The 22,150-nt window shown below is 42.2% G+C and overlaps 1 protein-coding gene across 3 annotated transcripts; it reads left to right on the plus strand.

Annotated features, from left to right (window-relative positions):
* The first annotated feature begins 897 nt into the window (after positions 1 to 897).
* BEND3 (BEN domain containing 3) lies at positions 898 to 21,548 on the plus strand. 3 transcript variants are annotated; one of them, XM_080389824.1, is made up of 5 exons: positions 7,847 to 7,972; positions 10,988 to 11,032; positions 11,500 to 11,723; positions 16,773 to 18,713; positions 19,696 to 21,548. In XM_080389824.1, exons 2-5 carry the CDS (start codon positions 10,999 to 11,001, stop codon positions 19,729 to 19,731), a joined length of 2,235 nt encoding a protein of 744 aa, XP_080245950.1. In that variant the 5' UTR covers positions 7,847 to 7,972; positions 10,988 to 10,998; the 3' UTR covers positions 19,732 to 21,548. The 3 variants fall into 3 exon arrangements, with proteins under 3 accessions (XP_080245949.1, XP_080245950.1, XP_080245948.1); XM_080389823.1 differs by lacking the exon at positions 7,847 to 7,972 and adding an exon at positions 898 to 985 and having other exon boundaries at positions 16,773 to 21,548; XM_080389822.1 differs by having other exon boundaries at positions 16,773 to 21,548.
* Positions 21,549 to 22,150: the final 602 nt, after the last annotated feature.

Raw genomic sequence — 22,150 nt, forward strand, 5'->3', positions numbered from 1 at the left:
TGCCGCCGGGCCCCAGGCGCAGCCGCAGCCGGGGGCTCGGACCGCCGGGCAGCCGCTCCCCGCGCCCGGCCGGAGCCCGCCGCTGCCTCGGGATGACCCGGCTCGGCTGCCCGGGCAGCCCGCCCGCGCGCGGCGGCGGAGGCGAGACGCGAGCGGGGCGGTGGGCAGCGGCCGGTGCCCTCTGGCCGCGGGGGATAACGGCCGCCGCGCGCCGTCCCCGGCGGTGCGGGGGCCGCGCGGCCACGTGCTAGCTGCCTCCCGTCACCGGCCGTGGCCACGCGGCGCTGCCCGTCGGCTGCGCGCGGGCCCGGTCCCCGTTCCCCGTTCCCCCTCACCGCCCACCCGCGCCCCCCGCCCGGTGGCCGCCCGGCAGCCGGCGCACGCGCACACCCGCTCCCACGGCCTCCCCGCGTGCACGTGCGCGGCCGGCCGCGGTCTCGCGTGGCCGCGGCGCCGGCACCCGCGGCCGGGGACGCGCTTCCACGCGGCGGCTCCCCGCGGCGCGCGCGGCCCCGAGCCGGGCCCACGTGCGGCCGTGCCCGCCGCGCCGCCCGCGGGTGCCGGGGGCCGGGGGCGGGGCGCGGCGGGGGCGGCCGGCGGCGGGGCTGCCCGCGCGGCGCCGAGTGGGCGGCAGGGCGCGCGCGGCGGGGGCGGGGGCGCGCGGGGTCTCCAGTGGGAACTGCGCGTCCCCTGTGGCAGCGCCGGGGAGGGCGGGGGGGGAGGGGGGGAGGGGGGAGAGCGGCCTGCTCCTCCCCCCTCCCCTCCCGCCTCTGCCCCTGCCCCGGGGCGGCGGGTGGCGCTGGCCGCGGCGGGTCGGGGCTCAGTGTCCTTGTGCGGAAATGACACACGGTCCCGTCACGTCACGCGAGAGCGCAGCGCGCGGACCCTCGCACACAAAGAGCGGGGGGGAAACGCGGGCACCAGCGGCGGCCGCTCCAGCCGCCCCCGCCGTCCCGGGGCTGCCGTGCCCCCGCGCGGACCCGAGGTAAGTCCCGCCGCCGCCGCTCGCCGGCCGGGCGGCAGGAGGGGCGCCGCTCCGCGCAGCCCTCGGCGGGGAGCGCCGCCCCGGCGGGTAGGGGAGGAACGGGGAGGGGGGCCGCGCCGGCGACCGAGCGAGCCGGGGAGCGGGAGCCGCGGGGCCGGCCCCTCCCCCCGGCCGCGGCTCGGGCCCCCCCCCGCCCCTGCCGCTCCACCCCGCACCCACCCCCCCGCCGCGGGGCGCGGGCTGCCGGGGGCGGGGGGGCTCTTTGTTCGCTGCTTGGAACGTTGCTATAGCGCTGCGGCGCGAGGGCGCGCGCGCCCGGCCCGGGCGGCGGGGCGGGGGAAGGAGAGGCGGCGAGGAGAGTGGGACGGTCACGGCGCCGCCGCCTCCAGCCTCACCTCGTCCCCTCCCCCCGCGCCGGCCGCACGGATCCGCCCGGGCAGGGTTCGGACCGGAAGCGCCGACCGCCGCCGCCGCCGCCTCGGGCTCGTGGGTCTGACCGCGGAAGCGGCCCCGGCCGCCGCGTGCGGGGCGCGCGGGGCGTCCTCGCCGCAGCCCCCGCCTCCGGGCGGGGCCTCGCCGCCGCGCCGCTCCCACGTGGCGGCCGCCGCCGCCGCCCCTCCGCGGGGAGCCCCGGCGGGGGGGGGAAGCCACCGCCCCCGGCACGGCTCCCGCCGAGCCGCCGCGCGGGGCCTTCGCGGGGCGTCCTGTAACGGCGGGGGCGGGGGGTCGCGGTGCCGCCCGGCAGCGGCGCCGAGCGGGGTTCGGTGGCAGCCCGCGTCGGTTCGCGGGGAGCCGTGCGCCAGGGGGGCCGGGGGGCGGCCGCCGCCGCCCGGGACCGGCCGCCTCTGCCCGGCGCCCGCCCGCTGCCTCTACCCTACTTTCCCCTGCGGTGCGTCCGCGCAGCCCTTTGTAAACAGACGGGAACAAACTCTGAAGCAGCAGAACGCGAGCCGGCGGCGGGCCAGCGGCCATGTGACGGCTTCCACATGGCGTTGACGCAGTCCCGGAGCTTTTTGGATTGAAGTGCGGGTAGAGTTTGCCGCTGCCACCCATAAACACTGCGTGTGCCCGACCCCTGGGGCACAGGCATTTAAACAGGGGAGGAACAACCTCTTCCCTGCTTCTGGCTGACCACCGAGTCACCAGATCGTGAATTTACTGGAACGAGTGCCCGTCGAATAAAAGGAATGGTTGCCACTCTGTGCTGATACCTTTTCTCCCCTGCTAAGTCGCACTCGGCGTTGGAATAGCCGCACCTTTTTATCTTTGCTGGGTATTTTCATAGCTTAGCGGAGTCCAGTGGATAAAAATAGGAAAGTCGAATGCAGTTCGGAGGAGACTAAATTGCCTGTACGAAGCTCAGATGGAACGGTATTTTAAAATAAAGGCAAAGAACAAGAGGAGAGAGAACTAAGCATTAAGGAAAACAAAATGTTTCTAATAGACCAGGGGAAAACACCTGACTGAGGAGGAACCGAACTGATGCATGAATGCTGGAAATCGGCTAGGTTACTGTTTTGCTGACCACTGCAATATTAAATTGGTGTTTGTTGAAGTACAGGGGACAGGTTGAGAAAACTTCAGCTTTAGGCAACTTGTGGGAAAACTGAGAAGAGTTTTTTATTCTTTTATTTTTATTCTTTTTTAATTTAAATTGCATCTGCAGATGTAACTAAAATGAAACAAAAAAAAGACCCAAATTGAGAACATGCCCTGTAAGTCCTGCTGGCAAAATGCCCTTATAGCGGGCTGGCTTCGGTGGAGGCTTGAGGCTTCCTGTCCTTCACAGGGCAGCAGAGGAGGTTTTCAAACTATGTTAAATATAGGGATTTTATTCTCTGTAAGGGCAACGCTTCCAACAACATCTGCTTGTTCTTTTAAAGGTATTTTTTCATAGTTCTAGAACTTGTTATACATGTATTTATAGTCAGAATGTGATTGCAATGTTGGAATACTGTTTTCTAAGGTATTTAATATTTCAAGTGTCAGTACTGGGTATCAAGAATAAATTTTACTCAAAAACTCCACTCCTGGGTCACTAGCGGCACTTTACTATCTCAAAATTATTAAAATAGAAAGCATCTGCTTTTAGTATTGTTTATATTGTCTGCTTGTGTTTTGCTTACAGTTCAGTGAACGAGGTAATATTGTTATTTCACAGTTTCTTTAAGATGGGTATCAATTTGAAATATTTTTTTTTCTTAACTAAGGGGGTTTCAAGTATCAGACTTCTTCGGAGTGTTCCCTTTTCAAGTAACTTCCCAGCAAAGCTCAGAAAAGTTACGAGCTTTAAGAAAACCTGACTAAATATATACAAAGTATAGTCAGGTATATAGCTCAAACAGTACAGATTTTCCCCTCCCTCCCCAATTTCTGGCTGTTACAATAATTCTAGGTAATTTGTAATCTTAGTAAAAATGTTTCAGGCAGCATACTGACAGTGATCCTTTCCTTGCTATTTGCTTATTCTGGGCATCATACCAATGAGTGTGATCATGAGGTTTTCGGTAATAGAAGGATACTTAAATAGAAAACAAAAATTTTAGTGAAAATGCAAAAAAAAGTCCAGAAAAAATGGCATTGTTTTGTGGGTTTTTGAGGCCTTCTTGAAATTCTGTAATACTTATAGTCAAATCACTGGCCCATAAAATTGAACAGAAGGCAAACATTGCCTCTAAGAAATACATTTTACGGCTCAGTTTTGGAGTGGTATTTGCATATAATTCAGTTGAATTCAATTTGAGTTGCATTGTTTTTTTACAAATCGGAGGAATCAAATGTACCCCAAGGATAATTGCAATGTTGAAACTATTGAACCCAGTGCTACAGCTAGGAAGTAAAAGATGCAGATTACTTGGCTCCCGAAGCAGAACCCGGAACATACAGTTCTCTAGGTTTGCTTCTACAGCCCAGCAGGAGAGCTTTCCAAGGGGCAGCCTGGAAAGCACCACACACCCTGGGCAGGAAGCAGCTCCTGGGCAGCCTGAGCAGAGGCTTGTGCCTTCGGTCCTGTCTTCCCCTGGGACTGCAGGGCTGGTGTTGAGAATGAGGGCTGTTGCTTCAAAGCGACGGGACTGCTTCCACTTACCCACGCCAGCTTTCAAAACTGTGGGCTTCCCCTGGGAAGCATTGGTCATTTTCTGTTTTTTATCCAGTGCATGTTTCATACAAAATACAGAGAGACCCAGAGACAGGGAGCAGTACCTCAGACACTTGACTGTCTGGTGAGTGTCTGACTATTAGATTGATTAATCGTTGTCCCTTGCTGAGGATGAGTATTTGTACCATGGTTTGGTTGGCTATGGATAAACCACACTTTAATTACGTAGCATAAGACCGTTGCAATTTTGGGATAAAGTCCTGTTACAGGAAGGCATATGTAAGAGGAGATGCTGTTAAACAGCGATTCAATGTACAGATCTTGTAAAATATATCCAGTGTTACTTACTTAGAATATCAGCTTTTTTGGCATTCCCATAATTTATTTAACTTTACTAGGTTACCTGTGCTTTAAGAGGAGTGTTGTGTCTTTCACTGCGTGCTGAAAACAAGGAAACTGAGCAGCCACACAGGCTATTAAACGCATATGTAATGTTACTAGCAAGCACATGTGTCTCAGCTTTTGAGCAAAATGTAAAGAACAGTTCACCTCTTCAGAAGCATATGACACCCTAGTAGAATACTTTTCATTGAAGTCTCAGAGTTTTATATATGAAGCAATGTGCCACCATGAGGCTTTAAAAGGAATAAACATCTCATCATACACAGTATCTAATCCCCTGTATTTTCAGTAACATTCTTATAGTCTATAATAAAGAACTAAAGCATTCCTTCCAATGTACATGGAAGATGCTAAAACATTTAGTGGGACAGTGTGCATTTAAAAAGCAGCATCTACACATTTACTGTGCATTAATGAACCGAACAATACAAGGTTATGCAAGCATTTAAATTCTAAATAGCAAACTTGTATAAAACTGATAACAGGCTTTCTTATTATAGTAAAGCGTATTCATTAAGGTAATGATTCATTTAGATTTGTGATTATAATTAACAGGTGTTATGAAGTCAGAATTGCTTTCCACATACAGCAGGTATACACTTTTATGCTTTTCTGCATGGTTTTTGCACTTCTTTTTTTCAGTTGTCAGAACTTACTACATTAGATATGGGAGTTTAAAGAGTTAGTTTTTTACTTATGAACAGCAGAACAACAGTATTTTTTTCTGGTGGACTTTGTTTTTTGAAGTCAGAACTTGAAACTGATCAATCAGGCTTTCTTTAAGACTGATTGCAAAGGCAGAGAGCTGCCCTGATCTTACGTTATCAGCAAGATCTTTTCTCTTTGCATTGTGCTTTTATGATAGTCACAGTTATAAGACAGGTAGGGAAAGCATCCTCCAGGGCCAACACATGAGTAATTGTTAGATGGTAAATAGGAGAATGCATATTATGGGATGATTTAACTTAGGCTTATGATTCAAGTCTGTTTTATATACCAATAAGTAGGTACACTTTTATGCTACTTTTAAGTAGCATTATGCATTATACTAGATGATATGAGACTGAAATATGTTTAGAGTATGATTTGCAATTTGTTCTCTTGCTCATAAAATCTTTACCTAAGTGCTTTAAATCCTTAAGGTTTCAGTGCATGTTTCGGGTAGGCACATTTTTGATAAATGAATCGCATATTTTTGCTCTACTTGCAAAAGCATCATCAGGGTGGTAGTTAGCACCAAATGCATGGAGAAACATTCCAAAACCGCATTTTTTAATGTATTCTTCCATGCTTTGGAACTTGCAACATTGCACTAGGCATTGAGCTTCCCTGTTAGCCACAGGTAATACCATTTCAATGTTGAATGTTGTTACCAAAATGGTATGATGATACATTTAAGTGTCATAACCTGGTAGGTCTTTGGAATAGAGACATGTGTCTAAGTGATACCAATGGAAGTAGGGAGGGGTAAGTCCCTTCACTGAGCTGTCTCATTCATCATCTAATCTGATGAGAAGAAGGGAGAGCGGGATCTGTGGGAAGGGGATTTGGCCAGTAGTGATGGCCAAGGTGTGCTGGGATCCCCCTTCTTTTCCAGCCCCCTCATGCTCTGACCCACTGCTCTTCTTCCTGCTTGCCCTCCAGCGTGCTATAACCTGGTGATTAGATCACTCTTCTAGGATTTGGGGACGTGAGTTCTTGTCTCTGCTGCAGAATCAAGGGCAGGAAAGTTAAAAAAACCAACCAAACAAACAAAAAACCCCAACAGATTTTCTGGCTCCCAAATACCTCTTTAAACATTGTGCCGTTGCTAAGTGAAAAACCTTACACTTACTTGTGACTGTCCTCTATGAGAGTCCAAAAGTACTGAGCATGTTCTGAAAATGGCTGTTGAATGTTAGCCAGCTGGCCAGATGCAGAGGAGGTCCTAGTGGAGCAGTCCCAGCAGGGCTCAAAAGGTTTTGTTTATCTGGTCTGCCAGCAACTTGGTATCTAGAATTTGTAACCAGCTACAAGTTAGCTGGTAGCTGAGTGGGTTTTCTGGATCTTGCTGCAAATCACAAGATCACAAATCAAACACCCTTAGGTTGGTGTCTAGCGTTACTGTAATGCATGTTCAGTTTATTAGAAATAGATTAACTTGAAACAGGACAAAACGCTGTATATCGCATCAATTCTCTCCAAATAGGCTCATCGTACATTAGTTTAAAATGAACAGTATCCTCATTTACATGATTACAAATCAGGTATTTTTATTAATTTCTCTTAGAATAACGAAACCTTAATCACCTTAAGAAAACTGTCCTTTTGGTTCATCTATTTTAACTGTTTCAAAAGTGTCAGGACCTGTGGGTGAGTCTGGAGGGCTGAGCCCAAAGGAATGTTTCTGTCATCCCAGGAAGGCTCTGGTATCACGTAGGCTCCATTGTGTGACACCTAGCAGTGGCTTAGCACAGGTACAGTACCCGTACTAGCAGCTATCCAGGCAGTTTAGATAGGAAGGTGAGTACATGCTGATAATCAGCAAAGTGTTTGGTTTTGGGACATTGAGTTCATATTTTCATATTTTGTAAAGCATTATTTTTTTGGTCAGTTCAGGTGAAAATACAAGAAGTTTCAGCTAAAATTCAGACATACAAGTGCTTAGGTTACAGCTCCAGTCAACTTCGTTAGGATCAAGATCTGGCTGTTGACGTAGATGTTTGGTATGTTTTGGAATCCTTCTTCCAGATCCTCTTCTCACCAGAAAATAGGATGTACTGCAGCATCTGTCTGTATCCCAGCAAGATAAAGCTGCCAAGACAGGTTGCTCTGCCAGTCATGGCTGCAGGTCCAGGCTCCCAGCTTCAGCACAGGGTGTTCACTCCTTCCTAGAACTGGCGAACTGCTGTCCTGTAGATAGCGCTGAGGCAGTATTAGGCTAAAGATGATAAATATATTTACCTTTTGTTTTGAAAAAAGATCTATATAAATATGATATAAGAACAAAATATCTTTGTATAGTCAACATGACAAGGAACAACTGTCAGGTGTTTGCTTTACTAGGTGGATTACTTGTTCGGTTGCTTGTTGCCCTATTTTGTCCCAAGTTCTCCTAGGTCATTTTTACTCCAGCTTTGCTTATTCTCGCAGTCTGGGGCAGAATGCTACCTCAAAGCAGATTTTGACACTGCTGCCTCTTCTATGAAGCCAATAATAATTATTCATAAGTACCTATTCACTGCAAACAGTATTTTAAAGAATCTGAAATGTGTTATCTTTAGCAGACTGTGAACGATCAACAGAATTATTGTTAACCCTACATAGACAGGTGTACATGCATGGACATGATCACGCATGCCCACATACTTTCCTTCTTCCCACAGGCCTTAATTTCCTATGGAGGTGATGTTACAGTTGCTGTGTTGACATCTGTGTCCACTCACTACTCACTTGTGAGTCCATTGCTACCCAAATTTGAAGCGAGATGGTGGTGTAAATAGGTGGTAAGTGAAGTTTTGTGAAACGGTTGAACCAAGCCAGTGGCTTGCGGGTATGAGAGAGATTAATTCCTCCTCTCTGTCCCAAATCACGTGCATACTCCTGGCCCAATTTCTTGCCTTACCCTTTACCTCTCTGAATTAGAAGAAAAGTAACCCAGCAAAGAAAGAAGTGAATTGTTTTCTGTCGGTTTGTCAAGGTGAAAGAGCTCACTGAAGGTTAAGGCTGGCACTCACGCTTGACTGAGGGAGCAGGTGGGGTTATGAGGCAGGAAATCAGAGGGGCAGTTGGATCCTGTCTCTTGATAGAAGTTGTTATATTTGTGTCATTTTCTCAGGTTACCTAAGTTCTTACAAATCTCACAAAGAAGAAACCAGATAAGGACACAGATGTTGATGTTTCTAGGGCTTGTGGAAAGGAAAAGGTTGGAGCTCGTGCTTTGTTTGGCGCCCCAGTCTTTCTAGGCCTCATTGATTCTGATGCTGGTTTGGATTATTCGCTTTTAATTGGATTCTGGCAGTTTTCAAATAAAACAAAAAATACATAATAACACTTTGTTTCAAATTTTTGAAATAATGTTTTGACTTTGTTATTTGTCCTGAGTTTGGGATAGCTTTCATCTACTGATGTTACCTGCTTCAGAAAGTTAACTGTCACCCAGGGTATGTGCTTTGCTTTAGTTTTCACTTTTTTCCACTTTTAGAGTGGCTATTCAGATTCTTATTATCTTCTCTTTCCAGTTTGCCTGTATTGTCTCAGAAGAATTATCCTAAAGATTTTTTCCTATTTAAATAGCAGTAATAGCAGGAGTTAGAAGGAAAATATAATTCCCTATATCCCCTCCTAAATATTTTGTGGTGTTACGGCTGCTGCCACCTCCACAGTCTTCCCTTCTGGCTCTGTGTTTACCATCTTTTAGTGTTTTGCTTTGATAGAGCAGCCTAGGATTATCTGGAAAACCATTTTGATTTCCATTACAGAGTATTCTGTAGTGGTATCGGCTGATTTGCTTGCTGTCACCTCAGGCCCTCACAGAAAGGCTCTGTGTCACACTTCCTGAGCACTGGCACGTGTTGGTCTCGTCTCCTACCACATCCCTCAGCCTGAGCCTAGTGCAGTGTGGAAAACTGTAGGAAGGATACAGGCACTGAATATCAATGTATCTGAGACATCAGGGCAAAATACAAATATTTAGTGCTATGTGCTTCTTTCCAGCTTAGATTTTTGATGGTGCTGTATGAAGTACGCTGTCTTAGGATTTTTCATAACAATCTGTGGTGACTGCATCTAAATTCATAAATAATGTTGACTTAGTAAGACTTGGTATTAACCTTCACCAGTGCTTGCCAGGTGTCTTAGAAGTTGGTGTGAGCCACTTAGTTTCATGCTGTTATGCCTCTAAAGAGTTTGCAAAAGTTTAAGTGACTATATTACAACTAAGCTGGCATAATTTATATGTGGATCAATTCATAAATGCAAGTCCCAAAACAGGGAGTTGTGGTAGGTAAAAGGAGTAGATAAGGGATTTGTAGTAGCTCTACATCCAACTGTGAGAGACTTTCTGGTGACATGATGATGAAGACAATCTCTTGTTATCCTCCTGACAGCGCCCTTCACAAGGCTGTACATAGAGGCCACATTGAAGGTCAGCCCATCAAAGATATTTTGGCTTCTAGAGTGGCCCAGTATGAGCTGATTTTATAACTCCATGCATTTTCCATTTGGTTTGCTACTCATTGTACTGCCATCGTACAAAAGCTGATCCAGAGTGGGACCTCATACTTACCATTGGCAGCCATCAGTTGCTGGTGAGGAAAAACTCATAGCTACAAAGCATTCAAGTGTTTACAAGAGTTCAACAGTATTTTGAGCTTCTTTTTAAAAAAAAAAAATACTCAACACTATTTAGAAGAAAGGTAGAGAATATTTTTTTCTCCAAAACAAATTCTCTGTCTCTTTCTCTCCTTGTCTTTTAAATTTCATTATAATTCCCACTTCTGGGCTGTACATACAGTTTTGATTGACTGGTTTTATTCACTTGCTCCAAGCAGAGAGAAGTCTGTCTTGATTTCAGACCTTGGTTAAAGGATAAGTGGGAACAGTTGAAAAGAAAACTATCTGAAGGAAGAATGTGGAAAATGTAAAATAATAATATTCTGAGGCCAAGTAAACATAATGCTGTGTGTAGATGAACTGGAGTGGTGTGTGACAGTTTACCAGTCATCAGCTCACTAGTTGAGAGTATCAGTTTGCAGCTGTGTGCCCACGGTCGGTGGGATCTGATTAGGTTACTTGCTTTGCAGATCTCCAGAAGTTTTAGAATATCTTTTAGGGACATGTCCACAGATCGATGTTTGCCCTCAAGTAACTTGCAAAATTAGTTTTCAAGGAAACAGAAATACAAACCAGTCTTTCATTTGAGAAGTAATGCTAAAATCATGCTAGAATAATACATATATTTGTTTTTCCCTCAAAAAACATTCTTGCATTATTTAGAGGCTGACAATTAGGAAAAAAGGAATTACTGTAGATCTTCAGATTGCTCTGCTTGAATTGATGCAATCCATATAAAAAATCAGAGATTTTTATCCTGCAAGTATATTAGAGTTTATGATGAGTTTTCCTTCTGTGATCACTTTGAGTCACCCACAATGACAATATAAAAACATTGGACTGTAATAAGAAGCAGTAACTTGGTACAGGATAGAGAGTTTAATACAGTTAACTTCCATTTATATAGTGCCAAGATACTTTATAGAGAAGGTTAAAATGACTTTTACTTTTGTCCACACCAGAAAAAGACGTGTAGTTTTAAATACTTTCCTAGCTGTCATATGTTGTCAGCAGTATAGTTTGCAAGTTGGCAGGTCTAGTTATTAAAACGTACAGACTGGAAATTATTTGTGGGGTGTTAATGCCCAATGGCTCTAGATTAAAAGTAATTATAAAAACAGATGTAGATGTTTCCTGATTCCAGAAGATGCTGATATTTACCTTTGTGGTTTTGTTTTGTTCTTTAGTGGGATAGAAGATGAATTCAGCTGAAATCACTGATGATGATGAAGGTAAAATATTATACTTTGTGTAATTTATGATCAGGAAAAAATACTTGTTGAGTTAAAGCCTCTATAACCTGATAAAGAATGCACTTGGATCAAGACAAATTACATTAATGTTTCTTAAAGAGGTATCTAAAATACACCATCACCTTTATTACTCATTTTATTTCCTGCTCTGCATCCTTCCTCCCCCTCCAAAAAAATCTTCCTGCTGTAACTGTATTTGTTTATACTTTAGATTCTTCCTTAGGGAAGAAACTGTGATTTACTGGATGACTGAATAGTTCCTAGCATAATAATCACTTGACTTTGAGGTGGCCTCAGCATGCACTTCATTGTACAAGTCATAAAATATAATGATGTTCTTCAAAACACATTTTCATAAAAAGAAACAAGCCACAAAAGATTGTATTAAGGGTGTCATGGTTTTCTGGAGAGAGTGCTTTATCTTTCTAAACCTTCTATTTTTCCAGTAAAAATTCCTAAAAATAATGTTGTGAAGGTAGAAACAGAAAATGAAGATGAAGCTCTAGACTGCTCGGTAACGTCCAGGTCTGCTGAGAAACACTCACTGGATGGCGCAGTTACTTGCCTGCAGGATTCCAGCAAACGGAAACAGACCTCACTTGGTTGTGATGGTTCAGGGAGCCAGCAAGATGTCTTACCCAGTGTGAAGAAAAGACGCTTTACACAAGAGGTGACTTTTCTATACACGATTCTGTGATTTTTCTGGTTTTTATTTCATAGGCAAAATTATTGCTGCTATAAGCAAAATGCAAGTCATTTAATTAGATTTGCATTAGTAACGAGTTTGAGACAAACATGGCTAATCTTAACCCAGTTTGCACACATTATTGTCTGGGTATTTCTTTAAATAACGTGGGAGCGATCATATCTATGAAATACAGTTCTAGGTTAATTCATTCATGTGAAGTGTATTTTTCTTGTTTGTCAGAGAATGTAGGAGCAGGTAGTGATTTGGATTAACTTGAGCATGACTTTGATTACAGGCCCTGTCATGTCACAGAGTCCTTCAGCTGGATCCACAGCAATAAAATCAGGCTGTAATTCTTTCTTCTGTGACACAGATTTCAATGCCAGTGAGACAAGTATAAATTTGTGTATTATTTGAAAGATAAAAATGCAGGGATGCAGAAGACTTCAGCATATGAAGAGCAGAAAGTATTACAACTTCTGGTGCAGCATCTCACAACAATCCAGTTAGTGAAGGAGATGCCCAAGTTTCTTTGGTTACCCTGTTCTAGTGTTCTACCTCTCTAGCAATTGGAGATTTTCATTAGTCTTTGCTGAAACTGAACAAGTTTCTTTTTGTCCTTGTTCTTTTCAGTAGGGAGAGCAGTGATCATCTGTTCCTAGAAAAGTCTCTGCACGTCGGAAAATCAGTGTGATGTTGCCCACCCTCAGCCCTTCCTTTCCATGACTGTAATTCTGTTTTTCCAGCTCTTTTTCAGGAGTCACCTTATATTTTTGTTGTTCTCTTTGAGATTCCTGAAAGTGTAGTGTCCAGTGTTGGATAGTCACATCTCTTCTAACACCCTCTAGAGCAGTGAAATGACCTCCTGTTTTTCACACTCAGCACTTTATTAAAATAACCTAGATTCAAATTCATCCGCTTTTGAATAACTTCAGGCCGTGGGTTATATTTAGTTTATGACCTACTCTAATGCACATATCCTTTTCTGCTGCTCTGCTACCTAGCCAGTTATTCTGTGTTGTATTTGTGCATTTTATTTCTCATTTCTAGCCATAGCTCTTCATATTTCTTTTTCTTGACTGTCATCTCTCTGACTTCTTGGGGCTTTTTTTTCCCCATATGCCTTTGGTAGGTAGGTTTTAATCTTATTACATGGTGTCTTCCTTTCTCTTTTTACAAGTGTTTTACTTACATTTAGATTCTTAAAGAGCTTCATAATGGTCTCTAAACTGTGCTTGCTTTCGATCTTACTGTTTGCTGTTTGCCTTTAATAAATTTTTAATTTCAATTTGAAATTAATTATAACTTTGGACTTCTAATATCAGAAAGTGACCCAGTAGCAATGATGAAAATTCATTCTTGACTGACCCCAGTGAATCAGCATGTTTAGTTAAAAATACCAACCAGGAATAGCCCTCAATCCTAACATTTTTAAAGTTAATTGCTTTTCTAGTGCCAATGTTTTGATTTAGTTGACTTCACCAACTATGTCTGTTTAAACAGAGGACAAAAATGTTTGTGATTTCTGAGAATATTGTGCTTTTAGTATATTTTAACATCACATAGGCTACTATGTATGATATAAGCAGAGTTGTACTTTTTGTGTTATATAACCATAGTATTGGGCTGGTGATTATAATCCTAAATGACTTTCTATCAGAACACATTTAGCTTTTTTTAAATTCTGATTGTCTCTTCAGAACCTGAAATTAATTTTCCCTAATTTTCTTTAAAAAAAGTGTGACTTCATAACCAGAAAATCATTTCCCCTAATTTTCTTTTAAAAAACAAGTGTAGAATGTTGTAATTTTTAAAAAATTATGTGCAAGAAATTTCCAAGTTCTCATGTGTTTGATAGAATCTCTTTATATGTTTCTTGCTCATGTATTCATTCTTCTTTACTCATATGCTAGAATATTATGCTCTGTATTCTTACAGATACTTAGACTTCATTTTTTAAGTATAATAAGCTACACAAATTAGCTGGACTTCAGCACTGAACAGAGCAATAACTAAACTTTTAAAACTTGTCTTAGGACTCTGAGAGATAGCGTGTGAGACTATTTCACAGTTACTTATATTGGTCACTGTGCATTCTGAAAATTTTCAAAGAATGTGTAAAATATAAAAACTTGCTTTGCAAATGTAGTATAAAAGTCAGCACTGTCTTAACGTACATTGAGTCTCACAGAACAACATCTTTGCTTATTTTTTGATGGTACATTAAAACTGATCATCTTAAACAGGTGTAGTATTAGATGAAATACATTGATGTGTAAAGATCAGTGTTACAGAAAAGTAATTAAAAAATAGTAATACTAGTTTAATTGGACAATTTATGAAAAGCCATGCATTTATGCTGTGGATACTGCCGTTCCCAGATGGAAACTGTTTAAAGGCAAGATAATTAAAAGCAAAAGGAAGGAAAACAAGTATGCATCTGAAATAGAAAATCCTTAAATATAGGCCCAAATCTGTTGTCATCTGTTAGTCAAACACTGACTGTGTGTTTTTGAAATGCAGATAACAAATCCGTCCTGCAACTGTATTCAAACACTCTGATCTGCATTAGTGAAAGGGCAGAAGTTTGCTGCCATCGCAGCAGTGATCTGCTGCTCTTAGCGTGAACGCTTCTCCTCATCCAGAGTATGGTGTCAAAAACTGAGAATGCAGACTTTCACAATACTCACTGTCAAAGTGCAAGACAATGAGTTTATGCTAATACACTTTCCAATACTGCTTTGCCCTGGCTCTGGATGTGGGGTGTGCATTAATAGAAGTTAACCTCACATTGCCAAGTTTTATTATAAATTAATCAGGGAAAAGGTATGGCAGGAGTTCTGATGAGAACTGACAGACAGCTGGTGGCCCATGGCAAGCTATTTAGTAGAGAAGGAATTGAATGGATCATACTCTGTCTGTGAAGGAATATTTGGAATGTGCTCTATAGGAGTGTTAATGGAAGAGCTAGCTACTTAGGTAGCAGGTCTCACTGTATGTGTAAGAAATGTATTCTCCAGAATTGCTGTTTTGTTTTGTTCTTTTGATCTAAAATGGTAAGAGTAATTTGTAATTCAGTCTGGATGTCTGACTGAGGAGCAGAACTACGTTTATGTCAGTGGGGATTTTTGTGACCTGCTTTCCCATGATGTCTCTTTGGGAGAGCCTTATTACCATCTGGAAATACCTCTGTTTCTCCACTGACAAGTATAGGTGGTGTGTGACACCTTCAGTCCCAGCGTAGAAGCCTGCAGTTAGGTTGGAGCAACGTGGATCTCAGTCTGCTCCCAGTTTGGTCTCTTGTGTTCTGGTATTTTACAAGTCACAGAGAGCTGATTTAGTTAGGGTGTATCATACCACATTTTGGGGTGGTATCTTTATTAGCGGGTGGTGTTACAGAACTCTGATTCTTTGCTGTCCTCATAGCAAATGGGTGGGACTGGAGCAACAGTCTTCTAAATGGGACCTGGAAGTCAGGTGTCCTATACCAGCACAGCTAGGAATTTTGCGCACTGTGAAATAGATTGCATTTGCATTATGCTTTCATTTTATCATCAGCTTTGGATGTGAAAACACGAGGTTTCATATGTAGGGTTGCATGATGTGAATGAGAGCAGAACCTGGAAACACAACTTCAATCTAGCCGAGTCTGCTGTTTCTAAACTTGGAGCAGAAACCAGCTTGTTCTTTCTGAGCCTGTTTTGAGTGTATATTGCATTAGAAATTAAAAGTAGTTTGATTCAGTTTGTCACTGCAGTAAGCAGATGCCAAGTGTGAGTACACATAGGGACCAGATTAATTTCATGAGTGTTACAGTTCTGTTTTTTTTCAGAAAGGAACCTCAGTTCAAATTCCTCACTGTAGGACGTAGTGGGGGCTTCACTAGAATTTCAAATTGCTTGTGACTCTCAGCTCAGGCCTCAAGGCCGTGTTCCATTTGTTTTAATCCTTGAATGCAAATTATGTTTTTTATCTAATTAATATTCTGTGGAACAAGCCAAGCAAAACGTTGCAGTACAGCCTTCTCTAAAATCTGTGTGTTTTCTCATATTTTAATTCTATACGTTGGATTTTGATTCTGTTGTATCTGCTTCCTAAGAATTACTTGCAATAGCCATGTGTTTGCAAAAAACACCAACCCACCCAAGCCCTGCATATTTGCTCTGAGTTGGTGAAAATGCTTGCTTCCGATTTCCAGCAATGAGGAAGAGCTTGAAAGTCTTAAGAACGTTAATTCCTTAGGAACTCATTACTGTTATTTATATAAATAGTTTTGAAAACTAGAAACCCATGAGTCTAAACTTCCCTGCCTTTGAGAATTAAAAAAATCTTAGGCTTCTCTTTTTAAAAAGACAATACCAAGGTACTTTTCACTTTGGTTTTCACTTTTTATTATTTATATAGAATACTTTTTTAAAATTATAGTCGTTCTTAGAACTTGCTTAGGAGTTGTACACCATAATAAAGATTAAAAAAACCTCTACATAAACCTTTCACGTTGAAAAGAAGAGAATAAGCATAATTCTGGTGGTTTATAACCTGGTATATTCAAACGCTAACCTAAAGAGAGTGCTGGAACATTAAATGCAGTTGTTGGAGGCAGTGGCAAGGTCACAGGACCCAGAAGTCAGGAGTCAGAAAATCTAGATTCTATTCTTGGCTCTGTCGCTGACTTGTTGCCACCCAAATTTGCTACAGCCCAAGATCCTCATATGCAAGGTGAAGCATAATGATACTTAATTTGGGAGAGTATTTAGAGCTCTGTGGGGAGAGTACTAAGGATTATTGCATTTCTATTCCATGGAGAAAGCTATGAGCCAAAACAACAAAACCCAAACACCTAAAAAATACTTTACTGTATTTTATTCTCATTCTTCCTACTGTATTTATTGATTTTGATCTACTTAACTAAGTCCTTCTGGAGAAAATTTGACTTTGCATATTTATTTAACAATGCCTGCTTAAGGGACACATACTTATAGCTAATATTTTTAAGGCAGTCTTACTAATACAGTATTTGTTCATTCAAAGGGCTCCCTTTCAAACATGAAGAACAGAGATGCTGGCTCACCCACTCAGGTAAATGCAGAGCAGCCAAACAAGAACAAGAATCCTAACGTAACATGGCTCTGTGAAGAAGAATCCTTCAGTGACATAACCACTCCGTCTTATAAAAAACCTCTCTATGGCATCTCACACAAAATCACGGAGAAGAAGAACCCACCAGGAGCAGAGCAGTTTGCTTCTTATGAGTTGTTTGAAAAAATCAACCCCAGCAGTCCCTCACATCTTCGGACTTTGAACGACCAACGGAAAAGGGACTCTGCTACAGCCATTGCCGTAACAGCAGCCACCACAGATGCTGACCCAAATATATATTCTTTGATACAGAAAATGTTTTACACGCTTAACACCCTCAATACCAATATGACTCAGCTTCACAGTAAAGTTGACCTGTTGTCTTTGGAGGTTAGCAGAATTAAAAAGCAAGTCAGTCCAGTAGAGTCCGTTGCAGACTTCAAGCCTCCCCCGGAGTATCAGCTGACTTCTGCAGAGCTCAAACAGATCATGGATCAAAGCACATCAGGCGGAGACCTAGCTTGCCGCTTGCTAGTGCAGCTCTTCCCAGAGCTCTTCAGCGATGACGAGTTCAGCAGAAGCTGCAGTGCATGTGGCTTTCTCAACAAAAGGAAACTTGAATCTCTTCATCTACAGCTTATCCGTAACTATGTGGAAGTTTGTTATCCTTCTGTGAAGAATACAGCTGTGTGGCAGGTGGAGTGTTTGCCTCAAGTCAACGATTTTTTCAATAGATTTTGGGCTCAAAGGGAAATGGAAAACAGTCAGCAGAGTGTGCAGTCGTCTGGTTTTTATGAGACTGAGCAGGTCGAATCCTCTCATTTTATGGAGGATAAAGAGCAGGAGGAAGCTTTGTCCTTGGACAGGAGTAATGCTATTGCCTCAGATTACATGCTGGATGCTCAGGATCTCAATGAATTTTTAGATGAAGCTTCTTCTCCGGGGGAATTCTCTGTTTTTTTGTTACACAGATTGTTTCCAGAACTCTTCGACCACAGAAAATTAGCTGAAAGGTACAGCTGCTTTGGAGACTCTGGAAAACAACTGCTGGATCCTCATAGGCTTCAAATAATCCGTAGGTACACTGAAATTTACTTTCCAGATGTGCAAGAAGAAGCAGCCTGGTTGCAGCAATGTGTTCAACGAATAAACGATGAGCTTGAAAATACTTACATGGATGGGAGTGAATGTGATCAGATAAGAGATGACTGTTACGATTCTTCTAGTTTACCAGATGATGTATCAATAATAAAAGTAGAAGACAGTTTTGAATATGAAAAGCCTGGCAGACGCTCAAAAAAAATTTGGCTTGTACCCATAGACTTTGACAAACTTGACTTTCCCCCTCCTGATTTCGATGTCCCTGTGCCGGATTACCTGTTGAACAAAGAACAGATTAAAAGCATATATGAAAGCAGTCTTTCCATAGGCAACTTTGCCTCTCGATTGCTTGTTCTTTTATTTCCTGAATTGTTTACTCATGAAAACTTACGGAAGCAATATAACTGTAGTGGATCTTTAGGCAAGAAACAGCTCGACCCCACTAGAATTAAATTAATTCGACATTATGTGCAGATACTGTACCCCAGAGCAAAGAATGACAGAGTGTGGACATTGGAGTTTGTTGGGAAGCTTGACGAGAGGTGTCGACGAAGAGACACGGAGCAAAGGCGCACATACCAACAGCAACGGAAAATCCACATACCAGGGCCCGACAGGAGGGAATTTCTCAGCTATGCAATAAATGCCGAGAGGTTTCGAGAAGAATTCGAAGGGCCACCGCTGCCACCAGAAAGAAGCAGCAAGGATTTTTGCAAGATACCACTCGATGAACTCGTTGTTCCTAATCCAGACTTCCCTGTGCCTTCTCTGTATTTGCTGTCTGATAAGGAGGTAAGAGAGATAGTGCAGCAGAGCCTGTCTGTCGGCAACTTTGCTGCCAGGCTTCTCGTAAGACTCTTTCCTGAGCTCTTTACTCCAGAGAATCTCAGACTGCAATACAACCATTCAGGTGCTTGTAACAAAAAACAGCTCGATCCTATCAGGCTGAGACTGATCCGTCATTACGTGGAGGCAGTTTACCCTGTGGAGAAAATGGAAGAAGTATGGCATTATGAATGTATACCGAGCATTGATGAAAGATGCCGGCGTCCTAACAGAAAAAAGTGTGATATACTGAAAAAAGCAAAGAAAGAAAAAAAGTGACAGGCTCTTTTAAATTCATAAGACTTTGACCACTAAATTATTGTCAGGATTATGCTTTGGTTTAGACTGAAGGGCCTGTCGGGAGCTGAGAGCGCTCAGCATCTAGGACAGTCAGGCACTAAGTTTGTTGCGTTTTAATGTGTGTGGCATCTATGTGGGCACGGCAGGGGTGGGGAAGTGGCTTACTACATTTGTACATGGCTAAAGACCGTAAGTCATTGGTGATAGAGCTATCAGTGACTCACTGAAAGCATGGTTTTGACTGGTGCAAATACATGTATTGAAACTGTATCACACCATTCCCCATTTCTGCATCTTCCTTTTTTTCACTTTATAGTAATAAATAATTTTTATTTTTTTTAAATCATGCTCTTCAGGGGCAGTTTTTCATTATACCCTTATAAACAGTCTTTGAAATTTAAATTTAATTTGAATTTGAAAGTGCCATGTTCATTGGAAATCATTGGAATATTAGACTGTGCTTCTACAGTAATTGCAGCTTCCCATTTGTTTTGTTCTTGGTGATACTGAGATACTGAAAATAATACCATGTCAAATTAACTATTGAAGAATTGAGATGTGAGCATAGACGCAATGTGAATGTTTTTTTTTATATTGACACCACAAGCTTGATCCTGCCCCTGTGAGTTCTTTTTTTTGTTTTGTCCAGTGTCACTGCTGGCGTGACTCAGGATGGCTCACCTGAGTAAAGCCAGCAGAACAGACCCAAGCCTATACCCGTGGAATGTCTTGTCATCGCCTGCTTGCCACTCTATTTGTAAAATAACAAAGAAACAACAACAAAAAGACCTGAAACAAGAACTTAGAAAAATTTTACACCTTACTCTCTATCAATATGATTCCAAAGGTTTCCAGTGTTCATATTGAAATACATATATAAAAAGTACGTGCAAAGACTGGTTTTGTGATGAAATTCAGTGTTTCAGGGTCCCCCATGTACGAGCTGTGGTAATGTAACTCATTCTTTGCGTGAATGCAGCAGCGTCTGGATATTTTGGGTGTAGGGATATTGAACTCCCTCACTTTGCCAAACTGATTTAGTGTAATTAGTAGCTATTTGGAGGCATAACTGTGTAGGTATAACTTAGGTTCATATGGTCAAGTTTGCATCATTAATATGTTCAATTGTAACAAAGACCCCCCAGAACCCAATATGAATTTGCTGTATGACTTGTCACTGAAGAGTGCTGCTTTAAAACTAGTTTTCCTCTTTTTTTTCTTCTTTTATTTTTTCTTTTGATGCTGATAGAAATGGTGAGAGTCAAACATGGACTTTTAAGACAGTAAAGGCAGTGATTGCTTACTGACATCACTGGAACACCTTGAAGCAATTGATGTTCTCTGTGGTCCTTTTTTGGTTTGTTTTTTTTACTTAGATGGGTCATAGTATCAAATTTGAAGTCAGTTCCAGTATAATTTTCTATTGTAGAATTTTTAAGAAAGTACAAAATACTTGATATTTTTACTTCAGATTTTTAGAATTTGTTGTTCTTAGAGTCATATTGATCCCTTTCTTTTGAAAGCAAAACAAAATGTTTTTTTCTGATGGCAAGAACTAGTAAAATTATGTTAAACCAGGAGTAAATCATAATAGATAGTAGCATTTGCTCATTTTCCCCACATGCTAGCAACATTCTCAAAGAATGTATGAAGAAAGTCATGAATGTACTAAATAATACACTGATACTGTTTATATCCATTTTAATGTTTCCCGTTGGTTTAAATAATAGCAGACCATGCACAAAATGGATATCAGAGCAAATATGGCTATAATAAAATGAAAACATTTTACCAAAGATAAAGAACTGATACCACAATGTCTGCATCTTATCTTTCATTTTAGTGCATAAATTTAGTAAATTGAATGTATCGGAAACCAGGATTTTATCTTGTAATTGTATGCTACCTAGCACCTCTGTTAAATTTTTTACGTGCACTTTCATGGGAGATATAAAATGACAAAATATTAACAGCTGCTTAATTTGTTGTTGTGAGTGGCTAGCCAGAAGGTAAGAAATATAATTACATTTTCTTATCTTAATGTCATACATGTCTCACCACTTAGTGATTTTGAAGCTCCCAGAATAATTCAATATATATTAATTTTTTGTACGATTGACAGATGTTACTAGCTAGCATGCAAATTTGAGACGTACTGACTTTTACTGTAGATTAAGTAAAAAAATCAGTCCATTCATATTATCTACTAATTAGTGAAAAAAGAATCTTCACCTTTGAAATTACATTTTTGAAAGTTGGATAGTAATATTTTGTTTTTTTCTCTTCTGTCTAATTGCTGCGTACATTCCTTTTATCTCACTCTTCACAACCCTATCATGAGTCATTTGATTGTATGTTTTATAACATATCAAGAAAATACAGACATATGGACAGCGACATAGTTCACTAATGAAAGCTCTTGCAGTGCATCTGAAGTACAGCCACTTCATCCAGTTGGTCAGTCTTGTAAATAAATTAAAGGTATATTATTTTCATACATGAGGAATGTTGTCTGGTGATTGCTTGAGCACAAGCAGGCATCTTTTCCTGAAGTCTGTTACTAAGATCTGAGATAACCTTAGCTAGTCGGACAATACGTAAATGAAAAAACCTTGGTTTGCTGCAGCCATTTTAAAAATTTTCCTGTCTTTCAGACCTTTTTAGTTTAAAAGAACAAACTTGTCATTTTGAAAGTGAGGCTATGATAGGAAGATTGCTATGTATTGAAGCGTTTGGAACCTGCATAGCCATGCACACACTGACTTCCTATGGATGAACATTACCTTCTACCTACCAGGTCAGTAAAGCCCGTTAAGGTGAATATGAAGTGTCTTTATCTACTTCTTACAGTTTAAATTTATCAACTTTGGATAAGCATTGAATAGCCCACTTCTAACAGCTTTCTGAAAGAAAGTGTAATATATCCTGTCTATTTTTGTGTCTGCCCCATTTTTCACAAATGAAAGACTGACTTAGAAGCTCTGTAAACAGTGTTAAACAGCACACCAGGACGGAAATAAGTGTGCTACAGTTCATTGCCTGTTAACTGTATTCAGCTGACAGAATCAACAGGTTTGCAAATGAGAAAAATCTTTACTTGAAGT

This window comes from Falco punctatus, assembly GCF_963210335.1.
Source record: "Falco punctatus genome assembly, chromosome: 5".
NCBI lineage: Eukaryota > Metazoa > Chordata > Aves > Falconiformes > Falconidae > Falco > Falco punctatus.